This window comes from Miniopterus schreibersii (assembly GCF_964146895.1).
Source record: "Miniopterus schreibersii genome assembly, chromosome: 2".
NCBI classification, from domain to species: Eukaryota; Metazoa; Chordata; class Mammalia; order Chiroptera; family Miniopteridae; genus Miniopterus; species Miniopterus schreibersii.
Genome location: NC_138102.1, coordinates 174,813,392 through 174,837,511, shown reverse-complemented (window position 1 = coordinate 174,837,511; position 24,120 = coordinate 174,813,392). Strand labels below are relative to the sequence as shown.

Genomic DNA, 24,120 nt, shown 5'->3' with positions numbered 1-24,120 from the left:
TTAAGTTATAAAGGAGAGATACAGAAGTAAGGGCTGGACTCTGGTTTAGCCTGGCTTAGGGCAGTACCCAGGAGGAGGGACCGTAGGAGTGGTCGAGCGTGAGTCGCGTGTTCTACTCTGGACCAGCAACTGGGGCTGGAGGGGCGGGGGCAGAGTCCCAGAAGAGCCCAGAATTTGTGTTCAGAGGTGGGGAAATGTCATTTCTTATCTAAGGACTGGGAGATAACTGCATAGATGTTCTCCATAGTGGAAAGGACACTTTGGACATCTGAACATCTATTACTGGACTATTGCAGAAGTAAAAGTGATTTACAACTGAGCGGTTATTTGTGATACTAGAGAAAACAGTTTCTGGCTAAGAATAGTTGTATCTATTTATTTATTTATTTTTTCTCTTTTTTAAAAAATGTATTTTTATTGATTTTTTTTTAATTTTTATTTTTGTTTAAAGTATTACAGATGTCCCTTTTTCTCCGCAATGACCCGTTCCCCCCCCCCCCGTTCCTTCCCCCTCCCCAGTCACTCTCCCCACCATTGTCTGCGTCCTTGGGTTGTGCATATATGCATATAAATTCTTTGGTTACTCTCTCCCCCGCCACGCCCCCGCCCCCCTCCATCCCTCTGACATTCGTCAGTCTTCTCTAAGGTCTGGGGGATAAATGGTGATGGAAGGAGACTTGACTTGGGGTAATGAACACACAATACAGTGTACAGATGATGTGTTGCAGAATTGTGCACCTGAAACCTGTACAATTTTGTTAATTAATGTCACCTCAATAAATTTAATAAAAAGGAAAAAACCAGCAAAATAAATCTCTAAAGGCTAACAGTAGCACGCTCTCAGGAATTGTCTGTGTCTCAAGTCACACTTCTATTTGTCTCTATTTCCCTTACCATAACTAGTTATTAGCAGAAAGGATATTAAATGGACACAACCACACCAAATAACCTTGGTTGGCACAAAACATATCATTGTAAGCATAAACGTGAAATTTGCGTTGTGGTGAAACTGTTCCCTAACGGATCAGTTGCATCAGAACAAACTCACATTTTTCAAGCAAGCGTCAGCAGCAAAACCGTCTGGCCTTCGCCCAGGCCTTCCTGACAGAAGGAAGCTGTCCTGACAGAAGGAAGTTGTAACGTGTGAAGTTCTCTGAGGGCAGCTGTCCTAAAGTGGGGTGGTTTTTCCCTTGGCAATCGCAGATGAGAAGTTTAAAGGTTTAAAATTTGGATACAGAACCTTCGGTTTACTTGCCGCAGAGACAGCCAGGAAATGTAGATACTGCTTTACCTTAGGAACCAAAGTTCCCATACTTTTTTCATATATTTTCAATCTAAATACTTTTAAAAGAAATTTTGAAACCTTGTTTTCAATCTACATGTGCACTTTTGAAAGAGGATTTGAAGCCATCTTTAGTAAATACGAACTAATTCATAAATTATTTTTAATATGAATATTCATGAAATATGAATATTATGAAATATATAATCAGATGTTGAGATTTGGTCAAATGAGGGAAAAACAAATAGTTTAGATCTGCTCTAACTTTTGCTGATGTGGGAACATAAAAATATGACAAGGAAATGTGACCTTGAGCTGTTAATCTCGTCTCATCTTTGTTTTCCCCTCTGTAAAGTGGGCATATTACCGAGGGCCTCACTCAGAGGCCCGTGTGCATTGCTTCATGTGCCTGACACGTAGCGAGTGCACATTATTAGTGCCCTGGGGTAGCTGGTTGGTGCACGGAGCCCTGGGAAGATCCACGGAAAGCTGGGCGGTGCTTTATGGGGGCAAACGGAGGCTGCCAGTTTGTTGTAACCTCTGAAGTTCTCTAGGAAAAAAAGCTGCCCCCCCCCCCCCCCGGTTGAAGTCTAGGGCACACAGCAAAAAAGAAAATCCCTAATTTAATTAATGAATCTTCATTAATAATATTTCATTAATGAAGAAAAATGTCATTTCAGTGTCTTTGGGATTGTAGTTTGCCTTCCCAAAAAATTGAACTGCAGGGTCTTTTCTGTGCATTTCATTCAGCTTTTCTGTTTGCTCATATTCTTGTTGGCATGTTTTGGTTCCTGAGTTCAGGTATCTGAGATGTATGTTTGGGCCTCCAAATAAGGCATGTTATCTCCCAGGTTTTGCTTCGTTCGTGTCACTGTAGCCAAGTCTTTGTATATAAATCTGTATCCACATCTCTATTTCCTGAGCATAGATTCCTAGAAGGAGAATTACTAGGTCAAAGGGTATGAATATTTTTAAAAGATTCCTGGTAGTTATTGCCAATCTGCTTTCCTGAAGGCTCAAACTGATTTATACCCTTAAACAGCAAGGAGTGAGGCTGGCCAGTGCCAGCACCAACTCTATGTTCTATCACACAACCCACACAACACATACAAATAACAATAATAGCAACAAAAACACCGCTGTAATCTGATAGGAGCAAAATGCCATCTTACTTTCATTTCTTAGCCAAGCAACACATGCTTATTAGAGAAAAAAGTAAATGAAATAAGATCAGTAACACCTCTTACAATCCCACCTTTAGGGGAGAGCTGCTGTTACCTGTTTTAATTTGCTTTTTTTAATTAGACTGGTTGAACACGAAGATTTATCAGTCATTTAATTTCCTTTCTTGTGAGATGTATCCTCTGTCTTTTTACTTGTTGGAATCTCGTTTTTGTTAACAGATTGGTATGGATTTTTGAATATTAAGGACATTAGTCCTCTGCTGTTTGTTTTTTAATTTTTTTGTCTAATAGATGCCTTCACCTCAAATTTTTAAAAATATTTTTGGATGCACAGATGTTTAAAATTTTATATTGTAAATCCGTCGGTATTTTTCTTTGGTGATTTATTCTGTAGCTTTTACATTTGGAAAGTTAAGTTCTATTCAGAGTTGAAATAAATAGTAATCTTTATATATTTTAATGTTTTAAAAAAATTTACCTCTGATTCACATGGTGTTTGTTTTATGACATACTGTGAAGGAAAATCTTACTTGACATTCTTTCCGTATAGCTAAGTACACAGAATATTCCAGGTGAATGTTTAATCCAAGTCATTACTCACTACAGTATATCCTGGAGAGCACAGAGTAGTAGATTACCCATCTTTTTGAAAAATGGCAAATGATTACCCATCATTTGAAAAAATGAACTTTTACTTGGGACTCCTTCAGTTGCAAGCAGTGGAAACTCAACTCAGACTGACTGAATTTAAGCCAAAAAACCCCCCAAAAAACCCTTAAAAAGAAGAAATTATGTGGTCTTGTGTAAATAAAAATCCAGAGGCAGTACTAACTTCAAGCATGACTTGTTCCGAGTTCAGATGGTGTCATCAGGTTGCATCTTTCGCTTGACATTGCTCTCCTCCCTGTTGGCCTGTTTTTCAGGTTCCTAGTTGTGGCCCCTCTCATCTCCAGATTTAACTTAGGTCCAAGTTTGAAAGTATAGTGCCTATTCCTTGAAATTCCCCTATAATTCCAGAAATTTTCCTGATTGGACTCATTGGTTCACTTTGGCTGCTGGGAAAGTGTGGTGATGATTAGCGAGAGGGGTCCTCTCCCTGCCCCAAACTAATCAGTGTTGGCGAGGGAATTCTGGGGCTTTATTTGGCCAGGCCTGGCCAACATGCTCTCCTTCTGGAGTCAGGAACTTCACCGATACCGTACAGTCTGAATGTTGGAGAGGTATAGTATCCTAAAGAAATTCAGGAGGAATACTAGAGGAATAGAAGGCATATCAGTCAGGTTTGACTAGGTTTTGCTGCAGTGACAAGCAACACCAAAATCTCAGTGGCTTACTGCAGACAGCTGTAACCAAAGTTTTTTCTCACTCATGTAGTCTACCAGGGCCTCACGCCACTCTCCAGGGCAGTTGCCCTCCAGGTGATGGGCTTAGCTTTCCCGGCTTCTTCCATCTTGTGGTGTCTCCATACCTTATATTTCCATAATAGGCCAGTAGGAGAAGGGAGTGTGGCCTGGAAAGCGACACTTCTGCCCCCAATCTTTTGGCCAGAGCCAGGGTGGGGAGTGGAGGGAGGATGCTAATCCTCCCCATAGGCCTGGGTGAGAGACGAACTGAATGTGAGTGAGTGTGAGATCGCACAGCCAGCCACACTGAGTGGGCACAGACAACCAGTGCCCGCAACCATTGCTTATCAGAGGCTGCCGTTAGGACGTCGTGCGTCAGACCCATCCCTTACACCCCTCCTGTCTTCATCTGACTCATGCTGGGGATCATGCTGAGAGCAAGTACTGTATTTGGTAAACTTCTGTTAGAGCTTTCCAGTGCTGTGTGCCCAAGGGCTGAGTAATAGTCACGTGACGCTGCCTCTCTGGGGACATTAGGAATATTCCTTGACGCAGCTCAGGCCGTGGATTTCTACCCGGCACCGTCCCCACACACTGCTCTGCGAGGCTCGAGGCCTTTATTAAGGGAGAGTCATTTAGCATTTCTGAACATTGAGGGGACGAAGTACTTGGCAAAAACAGTATTTCCCAGACTTAGATCTTGACACAGTTTGGAAATGTCTGACTTCTGTACCTAAGTTCTGACTTCATTCATATTCTCTGTAAAGATAGAATTTAGGCAAGGAAGGAATTCTTTTGGGCCATCTTTAAAAAAATCAAAATTGAAAATGGTACAGTGGCTATGGAACAGTATGGCGGTTTCTCAAAAAATGAAAAACAAAAGTACTATGAAATCCAGCAATTCCTGTTCTGGGCATATACTCTAAAGAAGTGAGGCAGGGCCCACAGAGATATCTGTACAGCCACGTGCACAGCGGCATCATTCATAGTAGCCAAGGGGCAGAAGTAACCCATGTCCACCATCTATGGGTGAGTAGACAAAATATGGGATACACACGCCATGGAGTATTACTCAGCCTTCAAAAGGAAAGAAATTCTGACACGTGCTATGACATGGATTAACCTTGAGGACATTATACTAAATATAATAAGCCAGAAACAAAAGGATACGATATGACCTTTTATGAGGTACCTAGAACAGTCAGATTCATAGACAGAAAGTAGAGTGGTGGTTGCCAGGGGCTGGGGAGGTGGAGGAGTGGGGAGTTGCAGTTTAATGGTTATGGTGTTTCCATTTTGCAAGATGAAAAGAGTTCTGGAGACCCATGTGCTGATGGTTGCGCAGTCTAAATGAACTTAATGTCTGAACCGTACACTTAAAATTCGTTAAGATGGTAAATTTTATTTTATGCATATTTTACCACAATAAAAATGAGTAAACAAGCCCCTCAGAAAGCTTACATGGTTTGCTACAGGTGGCTCTCCACGTTTCCCAGCGCTCCATGGATTAGCAGATGAAAAACCAGAAGCTGCCGAGTATGCTAGTGGGTGTCCCATCTGCTACACTGTCCCCTGAAAGGCACCTGGCTTCCAGCTCCGGGGGCTGCGTTGGAATCGGGCTCTGGCCAGAGTAACAGAGCTGTCTCTCCGTTTCTCTGTACAATTGTGTAGTCTCGCTGTCATCATCCATTAGGTGCAAAAGGAATTCACTTTCTAAGCTCATCCCTGCTCTCGTTGGCGCTTTGGGAAAGTACATAACGGACTGGTCAGAGCCCTTCTGTTTATATTTCAGTCTGCAGTTGAGCCTCCTCTCTCTCTCTGAGTGGTTGGCATTCTCTTCTCCTGCCTTGTAAGTGTTGGTTTTATTTTCAGCACTTTTCTGAAGTGGTTGCAGGGCGCGTTGAGATCCCTTTTAAGCTTCTGACGCTCTCCTGTTTATTTTGGGTGATGATAGGTTAGCCGCCCCAGTTTTCCGGTGCTGCTGCTCATGTGATTGATATCACCTGGGGCTTTCAGTTTAGGGGGGCTTGGGGGGGCGCAAATTCCTGGGCAGCTTTGGGAGGCGTGCGGGCTGTTAGCGATTTTCCATCCTGGTCATGTTTCCTTGAGAGCTTCGCTTGCTCTTCTCGGGTAGCAGAGAGGGAGAGAGGCTTCATTGCCAAGGCCATTTGTAAATGTAAGCTTCTTATTTAAACAGGCTGTTAGAGCTTCCCTTGGAAAGTTCATCTGTGAACGGAGAGCTTGTAGGCAGTCTGTAAGTGATCCCCCTGCACTTGCTTTGTGGGGACAGTGTCACGTGGCATATTCTGAAAATGGCATCATCTGATTGTGGAAGGCCAGAGGTCTTGGGTGTTAGATGCGCAAGAGCTTGGGACTGCGGGCTTCTCCCTTCCTCAGGACTAGTTCTTGTCAACTGTCTGCCTTCAGGTTTCTTAAAATGTTACTTGTTTCCTGTCCTCCGATTGGTTTTATTTGCAAAAGAAAAAAAGAAGAAGCCAAGATTATTGTCTGATTAGTTCCTTTGTCAAAATCAGTGAAAACAGCCCGGCCGGATGTGGCTCAGCGGTTGATCGTCGACCTGGGATCCAGGCGATCGGGGTTCGACTCCCGGTCAGGGCACATGCCCGGGTTGCGGGCTCGATCAATGACTCTCTCATCATTGATGTTTCTATCTCTCTCTCTCCCTCTCCTTTCCTCTCTCTGAAATCAATAAAGATATATTTAAAAAAAAAAAAAAATCAGTGAAAACACAGAGTTGGTGAATCTTGACTATTGGGGTTTTCAGTGGAGTCAGTCGTATCTAGGTTGTCAGTGGGACATTCACTCACCCATTCATTCATTCACCTGTTCATTCATTCATTCATTCATGCATGCATGTATGTACTTGCCGTTGATGGTTGGGGAATTCTGTGTGGGGATGCAAAGGCTTGGTTTGAAGTTAGTGTAATGAGGCAGCTTAACTGGAGACCATGAACAGGCATCAGGGGTCAATCTCCCTAAAATTTTCCACAAAACTTCCCTGTGCATTATTCTATAGCTTCTGTTAGGTTTTCAAAGGGATCCAAGCCCCAAAGATGTAAGGGGCTTTCTGAAATACTCAGAATTGTGGCTGGGACTGTCCCCTGATTGTAGCTGTCACCCTGCTAGATTAGTACCTTTTGAGTATTTCAGGTGGCCCTTGGGACGCAAGTGGATAATGTGAACCATTCCTAGTCAGAAAGAAGTGAGCAGAAGGGAAAGGGGAAGCACCGTAGACTCTAAAGCACCAAAATTATGACGGATTGAATCCATTTTATTTTTGGAAAAAACCAAACACTGTTTTCCAAGGCTTGTTGATTCGTATAATCCTGGGGAAGGGAGCTAAGAGCATAGATTCTGGAGCTAGACTTCCCGGGTTCAAAGCCCAGCTCTTCCATTTAGTGGGTGTGTGTCCTTCAGTGGATTATATAATTTCTGTGTCACTAGTGTCCCCATATAAAATGGGGTCCTAGAGTATTTGCCTCCTAAGGTTGCTGTAAGGATTAAATGAGGCAATATAAAGTGCGTCTGAGAGCATGTTGTACATGCTAACTGCTTAATCAGTATTAGTTGTTACAATGGAAGTGGGAGGTTGTCCTTAGAAACGTAAAGAATAGTAATATAAACACAGTTCCGTTTAGTGGTAGGCTCTGGACAGTTCAGTTTTTGTGTGCAGGTGTTGGTGGTTTTGTACCTACCTCCAGAAAGTCACCTGCCTTCAGCATTTGTCTGCTGTTTCTAGTAAATTCTGGTGCACAAGCATCGTAAAAGGTGAAAGAATGCCATTACATGTCCTTCTGGCAAAACAGGATGGCTTGTGTTCCTGTCACAGACTACATGATGTTCTTCCTGGTCAGTGACTACCTGTGGGAACTTAGGAGAATATCAGGTTTCCTTTTGTTTTAGAAACACAGGAGTGGGCAAGAGGAGGTTTACAGTTGTGAGTACATGAAACGGTTTATTTTTGTATTATTAATTATTGCATTGACTATTATGATTATTAACCTACTTTGGCCCCCCCTTGTATGTTGCGTGACCTCAGATGTGGTCACTGAGGACTCATAGTCTAAGATTTCACTTCTGTGGTCAGTTTCTCTCCATCATCAGATGCTAGAGAATCATGCTCTTTCACTTCGTATTCATCTTCTGCCAGTTTTATTATTTGCCACAATGGATGGAAAATGGGAAATTAGGATTTTCCAACTGTGTCCCATGGAAGCTAAAGTGACCGCAAAGGTGGTATCTTCAGACTTCTGAGGCGGATGTAATGCTTTGGGCCGTGCACGGGATCTGAAGCACGGTGCAGTGAGGGTTTATTTCACCATCGGTCCACCTCAGACAGTCACCCGTCGTCCTCCTGCTTCCTTAGCGGACTCATGCTTGGAATCGCAGGTGGGGACAGCCGATGGGAAATGATGAAAACTTCGGCCGTGATAAAGTAGCAAACGCGTTTAAAGGTGTTGGGAAAGTAAGATCACTAACATCGCGCATTGCGTCTTAGCTTTTTTTAAAGTGGGCTGGTGGAAATTGTAAGGTAGAATAAGTTCCTGGAAAAGCTTCAGGAAAGAGTTAACAGTCGTGGAATAACTATCCCTACCCAGGTAGAACTGCTCAAAAAAGAAACTTGAAACTGTTGTTGGATCCAGGGGACCCTGGGGTTAATCACACTTCTCATAACCCATCTGAAGGAACTCATCTGAAGGGTAAAAGATAACATAGGAAGATACTGATTGCAGTGCTGTTTTTAACATAGGAAAATACCTAAGTGTGTGACATAGAGTAATAGGTTGGTTTGGCAAAGTAAACCCAAATCTTATGTAAATTTAAAGTTATATTCTCAGAAAGTCTGTAATATAGGAGAGTAAAGTCATGAAAGAATATGAAATTTAGAGAGCAGAGTACAAAGCTGTCTACACAGTGCGAGGCCAACTATGTAAAATCTGCATCTACAACAATACTGGCAGCAGATCCATAAGATGTTAATGGCTTTTTTCCTGGGTGATGACAGGATTTTTGATATTTAAGTTTAATTATCTGTCTATCTTCTAAAATCTGTAACTGACCTGTATTATTTTATAAACAAAACAGATCTTTTTATGATGTTGAAGCTAATATTCTGTTTTAATAGCAGTTTTATTAAGATATTGTTTACATACCATACAATTCAACCACTTAAAGTCTCCCATTCAGGATTCTAGTATATTCACAACAGCTCTTCAACATCGCCATAATCAATTTTAGAGTATTTCCATCACCCCAAGGAGAAACTCTGCACCCATTAGCAGTCACTCTGTTTCTCCCCACCCCACAGTCCTAGGCAGCCACCAATCTTTCTGTCTGTGAGGAGTTGCCTGTTCTACACATCTCCTGTGAATGGAATCACACACACGTGGTCCTTTGTGACAGGCTCCTTTCACTCAGCATTGCGTGTGCAAGGGAAAGCAGAGCGCTCTTGCACTTCCATTTGCTCATTTCACTTAGAAATCATACTTATGACCCTTACTTATCACATGGCATGATGCATTTCTTTTTTCTTTACTTCTAGAATTGGTTCCTTCGATCATGAGCAACTTGCTGAATCCCGATGCCATTTTCTCAAACAACGAGATGAGCCTGTCGGACATCGAGATCTATGGCTTTGATTATGACTACACCTTGGTATTTTATTCAAAGCACCTCCACACACTGATATTTAACGCTGCCCGGGACCTTCTCATCAATGAGCACCGGGTAAGAGCATGGGGACATAACCTTCTCTCTCCCCTGTCCCTTAGATGTGTGAAGAACAGCCGTGAGCTGACCTGGCCTCATGCCTGGCACGTAGATGGCGTTTAGGAAACTGTGGCTGAATGAATGAGTAGATTTTGTTCCATTCCAAATGACTCTACCTGGGAGATAGTTCTTTAAATTAACCACTTTATTTAGGTATGATTGACATGCAAAAGGCTGTACATACTTAATGTGTATATTTCCATGAGTTTGGGGATAAATATACACCTGTGAAACCATCACCCCCATCAAGGCCATAAACTCCATCACCTCCCAGAGTTTCCTTCTGCCCCTTTGTTGTTGTTATTTGTGTGTGCGTAGTAGGAACACTTCACATAAGACCTACCCTCTTAGCAGTTTTTAAGTGTATAGTACAATATTGTTTGCTATGGGTACCATGCTATATAATAGATTTTTGGCACTTACTTATCTTGCATGACTGAGACTTTATACTCAGAAGATAGTTTTGTTTTGTTTTTAAAAGACCCTTTAGGTGTCTGTTAATGGAGATTAACAGACGTTTATGCTGTCATTTCTCGCAGAGTAGTGACATAGCTTCTCCCAACGTCCCAGGAAGTGGCAGCCTGTTGAGTTCTGGTTAGAAGGAATTCTTCAAATGATAGGCATTGTGTTTTGTTCTGGTCTCAGTTTATAATGATCAGTGTTGTGGCTGGACCAGCCCCTGTGGTTCTTATTACAATTACAAGACACCCTTCAGCAGTAACCATCGGGAACCTTGGAAAAGATACAGGTTTATTATTTACAAGGCTTGGAAATTACACCTAGCATGTGATTCTCTAGTCTGCTTTGAGTACACATTTCCAGAGCCAGGATGAGAAGCATCCTCAGAGGTTGCCCTTGGAGGACCCCCGCAGCATCCCGCAAAGAGCCGCAGGAATCTCCGTCTCGGACCTGAGGGCATTCCTCCGAGAGGCAGTTCTGATCTGGGGAGATTCTTCCACGGGCTGGACAATTCTGCCTTCACAGAGCTTTCGCCCTCTGTCTCTTTTCTTCCTGCATCCCTTCCCACAGCTCTTAAACCTTTACCAAGTGTCTCTTCTGTGTCAAGCCCTGTAACAGAAGCAGGGAGGCTGGAGGTGGGGAGGACCAGGTCCTGCCCCTGGAGACCCGACAGTCCCTTGGGGGAGTCAGTCACACAGGCAGATGAGTTAGGAAGCCGCCTGGTGGACGCCTCTACAGACACCCGACCAGAGATGGGGGGATGTGTGGAGCATGGTTGGAGCAACTTTCTCTGCCTGAGGGAACTGGGAAAACATCAAGGAAGGTGATATTTCAGCGGAGTCTGAAAGGAGTTTGTTAGCAAGGGTAGGCTGGGTGGGGTGCGAGGTAGAATGTGAGTAGCTAGAAACCTAAAACTTGACTTAGGTTGGGTGTTGTACAGATCAGCCATTATGTCTGCCAAGACTTCTCTTTTCCTAGGCTGATCATTCTTAGTTTTTTCAACCATTCTCATTTGGCTTCTTTTCGTCATCTTGGTCACCTTCCTTTGTGTGTGCTCTGGTTTATGCCTCTCACATTGAGACATTGAACTGGAGATGTTACAGCAGGTGGGGGTCTGACTGGTGTGGAATAGAGGGAGACTATCACCTCCCTGGTTCTGGATATTAGAGCTTGATTAATGTTGCCAAAGTTTCCATTAGCTTCGGATCCTTACCCTTTGATGCAATATATTCCCTTCAGTTTTTGGTTATCAGTGGATTTAATAAGCAGTTCATCTTGTCCTATTTTAAAATGCAGAAATGGTATTTGCCAAAAATAACTTGACCTCTGCCACTAAGCCATCGGTCATCGTCTTTTGGTTATGGCCACCTTACCAGTTACCAGCCACTTGCCGTCCAACAGCAGTTCTCTGTTTGTTCAAGAGACTCTGTTCTGTCTAACCCACGGTCCTTTCCCTCGACTGCAGGGATGGAAGCAGAATGAGACCTAGGTGGTCCTGCCCTTGCTCTCCCATCTGTCACCCTGCACCACCTCTCCAACACCCCACTGGGAGGTTGAGCTGAAGGGGTGTGGTGTGGGTGCTGGCATTCTAGTCCTAGGTCATATGCCGTGACTCTGATATCACTCACAAAACGAAGGCCATTATTGCCCTGGCTGGTGTGGCTCAGTAGTTAGAGCGTCGGCCCATGCCCCGAAGGGTTGTGGGTTTGCTCTCGCCCCTGGTCTGGGCACATATGGGAGGCGAATTGATGTGGCTCTCTCACATCGATGTTTCTCCCTCTCTCTCTCTCCCCCCTACTGCTCCCCCTCTTCCTCCCTTCCACTCTCTCCGAAAAAGCAACGGAAAAAATATCCTCTGGTGAGATTAACCAAAAAAACACACAAAACAAAAAAACAAAACAAAACAAAACAAAAAACTCAAGGTCATTAGCAACAGCACCGTCTGCTACTTGCTTGCTGGGTACCAAAAGCACAGGTTCTAGAACCTGACTGCTGGGGTTCAAATTCTGGCTTTATTATTTCTAATCTGTGTGACAGCCCTGTAGATAGATACTGTCTCTGTTGGACTGTTGAGGAAACTAAGCCAGTAGGTCAAGGCCACGAGACCAGAGGGAGGCAAAACCCGGACTTGAGCTTAGATCTGTCCGTGTCCAAGGTGCATATGCCCTCTCCTTTATTCCATGTTACCTACCTTGTGGAATTAATAACACCGGTCATTTCTGCCCTGTGGGTTTATTGTTCATAGGAAAAGAAAATATTCATGAAGATTAAAAATTTAGGAAAGTAAAAATTTAATGAAATTTGGGAAAAAGGTTTCAATGATTATGATGAGAAAAGCTTTTGGATTTAAGATCATGGACTTTCATTCATTGCTTAGATAAGAGAAATCTGTCATAACACTAATGATATCAGGCATATTAAGGGAGTCAGTTATGCTTATGCAGATTTTTCTCTTGCTTTGGATTTGAAAGTGATTCTTCTAAGATGCTGTTGGAAGCATTGACTTTGGTGCTGTTTTTACTGCCAAAGACCTTGTGAGCCTGTGGAGCTGGAGAGACATCTGTGTTTGTGATGCATAGTAATGGAACGGGAAGTGGGCAATTCAGCATCTTCCCAGAAGCAAATGAAAAAGTTTCAGCTCCTTAATTACCCTTCCCTTCTTTCTTTCCTTCTTTGTTTTACAAAAACAAGTTTTTACAAGACTAGAAATAAAAGAGATTGGGTAATAACTGTATCTGTACCTGTATTTCACATGTCCGCGGGGTAGAAAGGGAGTGTTGGAAGAGTTCTGACTTCATCTCCTAAATCGCACCCTCATCAGTGTTTCCCAATCCGTCACTGGCACCGGCGTTCACCCGCTTTTTCACTCGAAAGCCTAACAACGGCTGTGACCCCTGACATTCTCCTGTTTCCACATCTGATCTCTCAGCAAATGCTGCGGGGCCTCTCTGTCTTTTTTTTTTTTTAATATCTTTATTGATTTCAGAGCGAGGAGGGAGAAGGGGAGAGAGAGACATAGAAACATCAATGATGAGAGAGTCATTGATCAGCTGCCTCCTGCACGCCCCCCTGGGGATCGAGCCCACAACCCGAGCATGTGCCCTGACCGGGAATCGAACCGCGATCACCTGGATCTTAGGTCGATGCTCAACCGCTGAGCCACGCTGGCTGGGCCTCTCTGTCCTTTAAAAAAAGAAATCTTTCAATTTTAGAAGAGTTTTAGGTTTACAGAAAAGTTGCAGAGGTATGCAGAGAGCTGCTGTCTGTATACCCCGTATGGTTTCCCCTAATGTTAGCATGTTCCATTTCCACGGTACATTTGTCACAACCGAATATCCAGTATTAATAAATGATTATTAACTGAAGTCTGTACTTGATTCAGATTTCCTTAGTTGTTACCCAGTGTCTTTCTGCTCCAGGATCCCATCCAGGACCCACGTTTCATTTAGTTGTCACGGCTCCTTAGGCTCCTCTTATTTGTGACAGTTCCTCAGACTTGCCTTGATTTTGATGACCTTGACAGTTTTGAAGAGCACCGGTTGGGTATTTTTTAGAATGTCCTTCTCTTGGGATTTGTCTGATGTTTTTCGTATGGTTAGACTGGGGGTAAGGGTTTGGGGAGGAAGACCGCAGAGGTAAAGTGCTGCTGTTGTGACATCCTATCCAGGGTACAGGCCATTAACATGACTAAGCTGTGACTTTGACCTTGATTGTCGGTGGAGGTCATGCTCCCATGTTTGCACTGTCACATTTCCCTCCCCATGCAGTACTCTGGGAGGCTGTACTCCGTGCAGCTGTGAGCTCTCTTTTCACTCATTTAGAAGATATTCGTCCAGCGTGTCCTGACTGCATCCAATTCTCACCTCCCGCCCGAGGGTGCAGTGGCCTCCTGACTGGTCTCCCTGCTTCTCTGTTCTTGCCCCATAGTCTGCTCTCCATTTGGCAGCAAGAACGAACCGTTAAATATTAATCACATCACTTCTGGGCTCAACCTGCCTTGAGCCTTCCTGTCACACTTGGAATGACACAGGAGGCCTCCAGGGCTCCCAGACCCCCAGCTTCCTTGCCAGCCTCTCCTCCCACTGCCCTCACTCTGCTCCAGCCACACTAGCCTGCTTGCTGCCCCTTGAACTCCCAGACACGGTCCTGCCTCTGGGTCTTTTTTGTGCTTGCCATTTCCTCTGCTTTGGAACGTCTGTCCTGGCCCCTGGCAGCTTCTCTCTTTTTTTCAGATCTCTGAACCCTTGGACTGCATTTTCTTTGTAGTACTTATCACCACCAGGCCTGGGATTGTATGCGTTTGCTTATTTGGAAACTTCCTAGGGGCAGAGACTGTGGCATGTGTGTTCATGGTTGTATTCCCAGGCCCAGGCACAAAGTACGTGCTCAGTAAATACTCGATGTCTTTGTTGAATTCCAAAGTTAAGCCAGAGTATTGTGCTTGGTGTGGAGCTGCCGTTCAGCTGCAGATTATTTGCCCTTGATGCCTGTTTTGGGTGGATTTCGGAGAGCTTTGCTTTTATACCCTTCTGCCCTGCCTCTTATTAGACTCATAATTTAGGCTCCTTTAAATAGCAAACTGAGACCTCTAAAAAATGGATATACTTACAGGCATCAGGACCTCAGGAACTCACGGGCAGTGTTGTAATGTTGAGGTCACTAGCTGCGGCCAGAGCTCTGTAATTAGCCAGGACAGGGTACATGGCCCAGCTGCAGATCTGTGGCAATGGCACAGGTGGGGACTCCTGGGTCCTCGGCAGTGTTTTAGTCTTAACTTTCTGCAGCGAAGACAAAGGCACATTTCTGTAGCATTTTCAGGGGGAACCTTGATCTTTCTTTGTCTGCACACACCAACCTGCCCCAGAGTGCACCTGGAATTGGAACAAATCCACATACTGAAGGAAACCAGGCTGGGCCTAAATAAGATGTTTTAATAAAAATCCCAAGTGAAAGTCTTTTATCTTTTATATTTCTTCCTGCTTTTAGGGATACCGGTAATCTTTATGACATGTTGGATGAGTCATGTTTTTCAGGATGATGGAAAGTTTCTAAACTGTGAAGGGTCCAAAAAAATCCAGCCATAGGCCGTGGGAGAGAATGTGAACCCCTGACCGATGTGAGCAGCTTTGGCTTCTGACTGGATATTACTGTGACCGGTCATTCCTAGAGATGCTGCCTCTGGGTGTGTGCGTGTGCATGTTCGGTGTGTGTGTGCATGTGTGTAGTGTGTGTGTTGGAAAGGGGCCCATCATAGGGACTTTCAGGGCTAGGCTGCTTGTATGGGAATCACAGTTTAGGGGCAGGAGACTAATGACCCAGTTCCACCATTTCACTTTCTATATGAAGAAAGAGGCCTGGAAAGGTTAAGTGACTTCCCTAGAGTCCTCCAGGAGAGTAGCAGAGGCTAGTGGAGTGGGTCTGAAAGCCCAGGTCTCCCGATCCCCCGTCCAATATAAAACAACTCAGTTTTGTTTTGTTTTTTTAATATATCTCTATTGATTTCAGAGAGAGAGAGAGATAGAAACATCAATAATGTGAGAGTCATTGACTGGCTGCCTCTTGCATGCCCCTGACTGGGGATTGAGCCCACCATCCGAGCATGAGCTCTCACCGGGAATCGAACCGCAATCTCCTGGATCCTAGGTCAATGCTCAACTGCTGAGCCATGCCCGGCTGGGCCGCAGTTTTCTTGAGCACTTGCTATGTGCCAGAGAAGACTGTCCTGACCCCCCACAGGCATCGTTTGACTTAATTCTCTCTGCTTTCATGTAGGGTAGGACTCTTGTTATCCTTACCCTAGAAATGAGAAAATTGAAGCTCAGGGAGACAGATGACCTTACCCAAGGTCACTCAGCTAGCACATGGTAGGGCTAGAATTTGACACCCGGTCCCTCAGCCCTGGGGCCTGTGTTCTTCATCAGACTTGTCCTGTGGAGGCTCCTTCAGCTGCTTCTATCTGTTCTCCAGGTTGTTTGCTATGGTCTCTGGACCACTTGGAAACCGCTGTGTACCTATCAGAAGTGGCTCCCAGCAACAGTGAGAGTGACAGATGAGCCAGATAAGTGAGCGACAGAGGGAGCCTAGCTAAGCCTTGTTTCAGAAAGCAGCTTCCAGGCTTTCGAGCAGTCCATGAACAGAGTACACACTCTCTCATTCACCTGCGGCTCAGCTGAAAGAGCCAGCACCCCCTTGTTTCTGGGAGTCCTCTCAGCAAACTCATCGCACCTTCCGAGGTGGCAGGTGCTGCTCTCACAGGAGGCGGTGAGCATCTAGTGTGTGGCTTAGGGTTGGTTCAGACTTGATTGTGGAGTGGTTGGGGTGGACCTGGGTTTGAGTACTGGCCTGACCTCTGTTTATCTGTGTGAGCCTGCGCAGGCTCCTTGACTCTGTCCTCAGATTACTCAACAGGAGAACAGACATGAGGTGCCCTTCATGCTGGGGGAAGAAATGAAATTAAGTCACAGAACGTGTCTAGAACAGTGTGGCACATGGCTCAGTAAAAGCCCCTCTGTCAGTAACGTGTTAAACACCTTCCCCCTGTCCTGTCCCTTATTTGTCACTCCTGAGTTAAAAGGAGACTTTGGCTGTGTGGAGTCCCGTGGCCTCACTTGAAGAAGCAGGACTGTGGTGCCTGTGTTGGGTTCTGTGTGTGTGTGTGTGTGAGAACTGTGCTCAGTGTTCTGAATTCTTGGGAACGCCCATGAGTGGAAATATCACGCAGTGATTTTCTGGCACACACGGTAAGTGTTAGAGAAATGAGCCTAAATGTGACATTTGAGTCAGCACTTCATGCTGCTTGAATTGAAAACTTGCCGTATGTGGTTTAGCCTGGTGGGACCTGGAAAGTTCTCATGCCAGTGTGCCTTTGGATGTAAAAAGCTAGCAATGCAGCCTTGCAAAGAGGTTTCCTGTGCGTCTTGATTGTTGCCCAGTTTTTTTTTGAGAGGCAACAAGCATTTATTTGAGATCAAAGAATTGCAGTACTGAGAAGCGCTGATTCAGGCAGAAACCCAAATAGTGTTTCTATTATGGGGTGAAGGCAAGGGGAGTTTGTGAGAAAGGGAATGGAAATAATTACATGACTAGAAGAAAGAAAATTCTCTTGGTGATAATAAGCTGTAATTCTTTTTTTCCCCCTTTATTTTTATTGTTGACACTATTACAGATGTCCCCATTTGCCCCCCTTTGCCCACCTCCACCTAGTCCTTGGCTCCCTTCCTTCTGGCCATCACCACATTGTGGTCTGTGTCTATGGGTTATGCATATATGTTCCTCGTCTAATCCCTTTACCTTCTTTCACCCAGTCCCCCCTCTCCTCCCCTCTGACAGCTGTCAGTCTCTTCCATGCATCCATGCCTCTGTTTCTATTTTGTTAGACAGTTTATTTTGCTCATTAGGTTCCACATATAAGTAAGATCATATGGTATGTGTCTTTCTCTGCCTGTCTTATTTCACTTAGCATAATAATCCCCAGGTTCATCCATACTGTTGAAAAAGGTAAGATTTTCTTTTTTACAGCTGCATAGTATTCCATGGTGTGAATGTCCCCCAGCTTTTTTATCCACTCATCTACTGATGGGCATTTAGACCGTTTCCAGATCTTGGTTATTGTAAATAGCGCTACTATGAATATACTCTTTCAAATTGGTGTTTCAAAATTCTTAGTATATATTCCCAGAAGTGGGATCCCTGGGTCAAAGGCAGTTCCATTTTTAATTTTTTGGGGAAACTCCATGCTGTTTCCCATAGTGGCTGCATCAGTCTGCATTCCCACCAGCAGTGCGTGAGGGCTCCCTTCCCTTTTCCCCACACCCTCGCCAGCACTTGTTTGTTGACTTGTTGATGGGAGCCATTCTAACAGGTGTGAAGTGATACCTCATTGTAGTTTTAGTTTGCATCTCTCTGATGATTAGTGACTTTGAACATTTTTTCATGTATATTTGACCATCTGTATGTCCTCTTTGGAGAAGTGTCTATTCAGGTCCTTCGCCCATTTTTTAATTGGATTGTTTGTCTTCCTGCTGTTGAGTTTATGAGTTTTTTGTATATTTTGGAAATTAACCCTTTATCAGATGTATTGCTGGTAAATATGTTCTCCCATACAGTGGACTCCTTTTTCATTTTATTGATGGTTTCTTTTGCTGTGCAGAAGCTTTTTAGTTTGATGCAATCCCATTTGTTTATTTTCTCCTTAGTTTCTCTTGCCCTAGGAGAGGTATTGGCAAAAATTCTCCTACGTGGGATATCTGAGATTTTACTGCCTGTGTTTTCTTCTAGGATTTTTATGGTTTCGTGACTTACATTAAAGTCTTTTTATCCATTTTGAGTTTACTTTTGTGTATGGTGAAAGTTGGTGGCCTGGTTTCATTTTTTTGCATGTACCTGTACAGCTTCCCCAACACCATTTATTGAAGAGACTGTCTTTACTCCATTGTATGTTCTTGACTCCTTTGTCAAATATTAATTGACCAGATAGGCGTGAGTTGATTTCTGGGCTCTCTGTTCTGTTCTGTTGATCTATATGCCTGTTCTTGTGCCAGTACCAGGCTCTTTTGATTACAATGGCCTTGTAGTAGTATAGTTTGATATTAGGTATTATGATCGTCCAACTTTGTTCTTCTTTCTCAAGATTGCCATGTCTATTTGTTGTCTTTTTTGGTTCCATATAAAGGTTTGGAATATTTGTTCTAGTTCTGTGAAATATGCCATTGGTATTTTGATAGGGATTGTGTTGAATCTATACATTGCTTTGGATGGTATGGACATTTTAATGATGCTAATTCTTCCAATCCATGAACACAGTATATGCTCCTTCCTTAAATTTATTCCTAGGTACCTCATTTTTTTTTTTTTTTTTTTTGTTGCAATAGTAAATGGGATTGTTTTCTTAGTTTCTCTGAGAGTTCATTATTGGTGTATAGAAATGCCACCAATTTCTGAATATTAATTTTGTATCCTGCTACTTTGCCAAATTCATTTATTAGACCTAGTAGCTTTTTTTGTGGAGTCTTTAGGGTTTTCTGTGTACAATATCATGTCATATGAGAATAATGACAGTTTTACTTCCTCCTTTCCAGTTTGGATACCTTTTATGTTTTCTTTCTGTCTGATGGCTGTGGCTAGGACTCCCAATACTGTCTTGAATAAGTGGTGAAAGTGGACACCCCTGTCTTGTTCCTGATCTTCAGGGAAACACTTTTAGTTTTTGCTTATTGGGTATGATGTTGGCTGTAGGTTTGTCATATATGGCCTTGATTACGTTGAAGTATATTCTCTCTCTTCCCACTTTGCTGAGAGATTTTATCATAAGTGGGTGCTGGATTTTATCAATTGCTTTTTCTGCATCTATTGATAGGATCATGTGGGTTTTATTCTTCATTTTGTTTATGTGGTGTATCATGTTGATTGATTTGCAGGTATTGTACCAACCTTGCATCCCTGGAATAAATCCCACTTGATCATGGTGTATGATCTTTTTCATATATTGCTGGATCTGGTTTGCTAATATTTTATTGAGGATATTGATGAACAATATCCCTATGTTTATCAGGGATATTGGCCTATAATTTTCTTTCTTTGTAGTGTCTTTATCTGGTTTTGGAATTAGGATAATGCTGGCCTCATAAAATGAGAGTTTTCCCTCCTTTTGAATTTTTTGGAATAGTTTGAGAAAGACAGGTGTTAGTTCTTCTTTGAATGTTTGGTAGAATTCATCTGTGAAGCCCTCTGGTCCAGGACTTTTACTTGTTGGGAGTTTTTTGATTATTGCTTCAGTTTCTCTAGTTGTATTGAGCTGTACGTAGTACTGATTCTAACAAATGTCCAAAATTACGTCATTGTGGTCAGAAGGTCTGCTTTCCTGGCTGGTTTGGAAGACAGTGTTGGTTTGGGCCAGTCCAAAGGTTATCTTGCCCAAGTCAAACATTTCAAAGGTTCAAGAAGCAAGACATGCAAGGTAGTTCCTCTGGGATGGGGGCTCCACCTCCATTTGAAATGGCTCTGTGTATGTCATTTTTCATAAGCTCCATGTAGTTGAAACTTTTGCGCCAGGCAGGCATGCCAGTGGTGCTCTGGCCTCCAGAGCTCTGCTTTTTTTAGACATTTCGGCTCCAAAATGACGTGTCTATGGATTATCTTCTCCTCCAGGATTCTGGGAATTTTAATCTGGAAATTCAGTGTAGTAAACCCACATTTCTGCCCAGGAAGAGGAACTGTAATCTTTGCTGCCCTTGGGCATTGTAGGAAGTGTAGTTCAGAGGTGTTCCCTGCGGATGCAAGAGTTTGTAAAGCTGCAGAAAGGTAGGCGCCTAGGTTTTTACTTAAGCAGTTTATTTACATCGTGATTGGAAGATCCTGGTGACACAGCCTCACTAGACTCAGGAGTAGACATTCTGTCCTTCAGGTCTGTGCTCTGAGGGTCGAGGGTGTGGGGAGAGCAGAGGCTGGAGCCTGACTCCCCGCCCACCACGCCCCACCTGTGTAGCCCAGGCCAGGCTGTTTCATCTGGTTCCTCTGATGTCCCGCCTGTGAAATGGGAATGGCAGGGCCTGCGGTGCTCATACATCAGTGCTGTCAGTGGGGTAGCCGGTGTTCTAATCCTGAGACTCGGGGAGGAGGGAAAGACTAGCTAAGGAGGGAGCCTGGATTTTTGCACAGGTTGAGGAATGGTTTAATAACCAGGAAATACCAGGGGAGCTAAGCTCCCCCCCAAAGCCGTGCGTGTTCTGAATCAGAGCGTTGGAGCAGTAACGGGGAGCCACGTGCTGAGAAAGGGCCCCTCTGCTTGAGTGGGGAGGACACTGCACTGACAGCTGTGGGGTCCCTCTAGCCCACGGAAGGTGAGCAGTGGCCTGCTGTCCAGATGAGAAACGTAATGAAAGGTACCTGGAGGGGCCCTTTGGAAGTTTTCAGCTTGGGTCTCTTCATGAAACCTGGTAATGGGCCTATTCCAGGGCTGCGACACGGAGGGGCTCAAATTGAGCTGAATGAATGCTTGACAGAGTTAAGGGAGGTAGAAGCAGATGTATGTCTGGGGTCTCAGGGATCTGGGAGTCTAGGGGTGGAGGGAAGGAGGGGAGGGGACAGTGAAGATGAGAGAAGTTGGAGGGATGAGACCCCACCTCTGCTGGGCAGATACCCAGGGAGCGGGGCTGGGCAGAGGGCTCTGGGGCCAGGAGGCGCTCGGTCCAGAAGCAGAGGGACCCCGTGCGAGTCGTCCCTTCTGACCCCACCTTCCCATCGGAGTGCATCAGCCACCTCAGCCCTTGTCCAAGGACCAAGTCTGGACGTACTACCTTGAACCTAGTACGTTGTTAGCTAAAACCGGTTTCTTTATTTTTCCTTAGTATCCCGTGGAAATCAGGAAGTATGAGTATGACCCAAATTTTGCAATTCGTGGGCTTCATTATGATGTGCAGCGGGTAAGTTTAAGCCTCACCTTTTCCTTGATTAACGGCGTTCGGGGATAAATTGTACTCTTGGTGCATTTCTTTGCTCAACACATAAATTTATTTTAAATTCATGTTCTTTGGGGCTGCAGAACTGAATTCTTTTTTAAAAATATATTTTTATTGTTGACGGTATTACAGACTCTTCAAAACATCTTTGGATAAAGGCTTTTTCAGGAGACTCTATATTAGAAAAGTATGAATGCATCAGCAATGGGGGACATTACTGTTTATTTCCAGCAGTCCTTGTTGGGGCTGTGAGGAGGAGCCCGTTGTCATGTCTTTCTCTGCAGATAGGCCATTTCTTTCTTTCTTTTTAAAAAATATATATTGATTTCAGAGAGAGGAAGGGGGAAGGAGAGAGAGAGACAGAAACATCAATGATGAGAGCCATTGATCGGCTGCAGCCCGCAACCCGGGCATGTGCCCTGATGGGGAATTGAACCCCGATCTCCTGGATCCTAGGTTGATGCTGAACCGCTGAGCCACGCCCGGCCGGGCAGATAGGCCATTTCTTTAGTGACTTGCACGCTGCTTTAATCAACAAGCAACGCTTTCAGGAACAGACAACTGCTTCCCTGTTGTGACAACTTAATGTTGATAGGACTTATAACTACGTCTGGACTTCTCATTCAGTATGCAAATTGTTGCTGCGCATTATTTACCTGTGCCTGTGTTTATGTTTTTGAAGGCAGTGTTGATGAAGATTGATGCTTTTCATTACATCCAGCTGGGAACTGTCTACAGGTAGGAGTAAGCTCCCTGGCTCAGACCCTATCCCTTCTCTCCTGGGTGATTACAGTTTTCTGCAGAGTAGTCCATCCTGTACATTACTGTTCAACCAACCTACCTAAAGCACTTTCCTCAGCACCCCCGTCTTCCTCTGAAATCCAGGATGGCTCCCCACTGTCTAGAGACTAGAGCCCACACCTCTTAGGTTTCTTGTCAGGCTCCAAACCCTTAGCTTCCTCTTTTTGCATGCACAGCTGCTTTACTGACTGGGTTGGTTAAGACTCTTATTGCATGTGACTGGAACCCAACTCAAACTGGCTTAAATGAAAACACAGTATTGGGTCACTAATTGTAAGGCCCATTACAGGGCCAGTTGCAGGTGTGGCTGGATCCAGGGGCCAAAATGATGTTGCTAGAACTCTTCCTATCTCTTGGTTCTCTTGCTCTCTGGGTAAGCTCCCTCGGTGTGGTGACCCCTGGAATTACCAGGCTTTCATCCCCCAACCTTCCTTCAGGGCTCACTTATGATGAGGCCTCTCCTCATGCTTCAGCCTGAAACGGCTTTTTTCTTTGCTCTCCTGTGGTCACATGACTCTGTGGCTCCTAATTGTCCTGTTTCTTCTGTAGATAAATGAGCATTGTCTTAGGGTGTATGGACTGGGCCAGGCAGGAGCAGCCAGCTGAGGTGTTTATAGGGGAAGGAGTGTCCAGCTTTGGGTCCTGGGAAGGTCACTGTGGTCTCAGTGCTGAGAGGGGTGTCCCTGAGGCAGCAGGGGTGTGTGTGTGGGGGCTCTGGAGTCACACTTCCTGAGTGGGAACTTGGACCCCACCACTTAGATGTGTGGCCTTGAGCAAGCTCTCGACTATCAAAGCCTTGGTTTGCTCCTCTGTCAAATGGACGTGATTCTGGTGCCCTCCCTAGGGGTGGCTTGTCATGCAGACTAAAGCATGCTTGGAACAGTGCCCAGAGCACTATAGGCACAAATAAGTGCCACTTCTCTTCCCTTTCCCCTCAGAAGGGGTAATGAATGAGTGAATGGCTGAAAAGAAGACTTCTGCCACAGCCTTGCTCATTTCTGACACCTGAGACCTGCAGTTTCTGCATCAGGTTGAGTTTTATGTTGTGGGCCATGGAATGAGTACCGCTGGGCAGGGGGGCCGGCAAACTGCTCTCCACTGCAGTCTCATTTCGCACCCCAGCAGTGCCTACCATATACCAGTTACTGTTCATATATAGTAAGTAACTCGTTAGTCTGCTCAGTAACACTAGGAGGTAGGTACTATTATTGTTTCCAGTTTTAAAATGACACTGAGACCCAAAGAGTTAAATTCCGTGTCTAGGTAGTAATTAATTAGTAGTTAATTAAGGGAGCTGAGATTTGAACCCTAGGCAGACTCTGTATTTCTCATAACCACACAGGGCCATGTAAAGTAGTTTTCAGTGCCGGTGACAGTCCTGAGCCTGTCACAGCCGTCCGTGTGGTGCGCCGTCCGCCAGAGCCGCCTTCTGCGGCAGTCAGCCGGCTGTAGCAGACTGACTTCTGAGCTGACACCTGGTTACCTGGGCCTTAAGGATGCAGCTTATGTGGCCAGGTGCCTGTGACCGCGCTTAGAGGTAGCAGTGGCTTCCGCGGGAGGGGGTCGGGCCTAGTGCGGAGGCAGAGAACTCACTGGGCAGAATTCTTTTACTTTTTTGTATTTTCTTTCCAAGTGTTAAAACCTTACAGGTGTGCACACCTGACGGCTGCGACCTTAGCAAGAGCTGTTTTCCAAGGTCACTGTCCAGAGAGGTCTGGCTTAGTACCAGCTTCTTACCTGATTTCTGGCTCAAAGATAAACGGAAGTACATTGCCTCTTTTGTTTTCAAAGGCTAGTAGTTGTAA

General features: G+C 44.5%; 1 protein-coding gene across 1 annotated transcript in view; it reads left to right on the top strand.

Annotated features, from left to right (window-relative positions):
• Window positions 1-24,120, top strand: part of NT5DC3 (5'-nucleotidase domain containing 3) — a 52,991-nt gene that overhangs the window by 7,023 nt on the left and 21,848 nt on the right. The window contains exons 2-4 of the mRNA XM_081129778.1: window positions 9,373-9,557; window positions 21,404-21,478; window positions 22,197-22,252. Of these exons, the coding sequence (XP_080985904.1) occupies window positions 9,373-9,557; window positions 21,404-21,478; window positions 22,197-22,252 (316 nt within the window). The remainder of the gene's footprint in view (window positions 1-9,372; window positions 9,558-21,403; window positions 21,479-22,196; window positions 22,253-24,120) is intronic.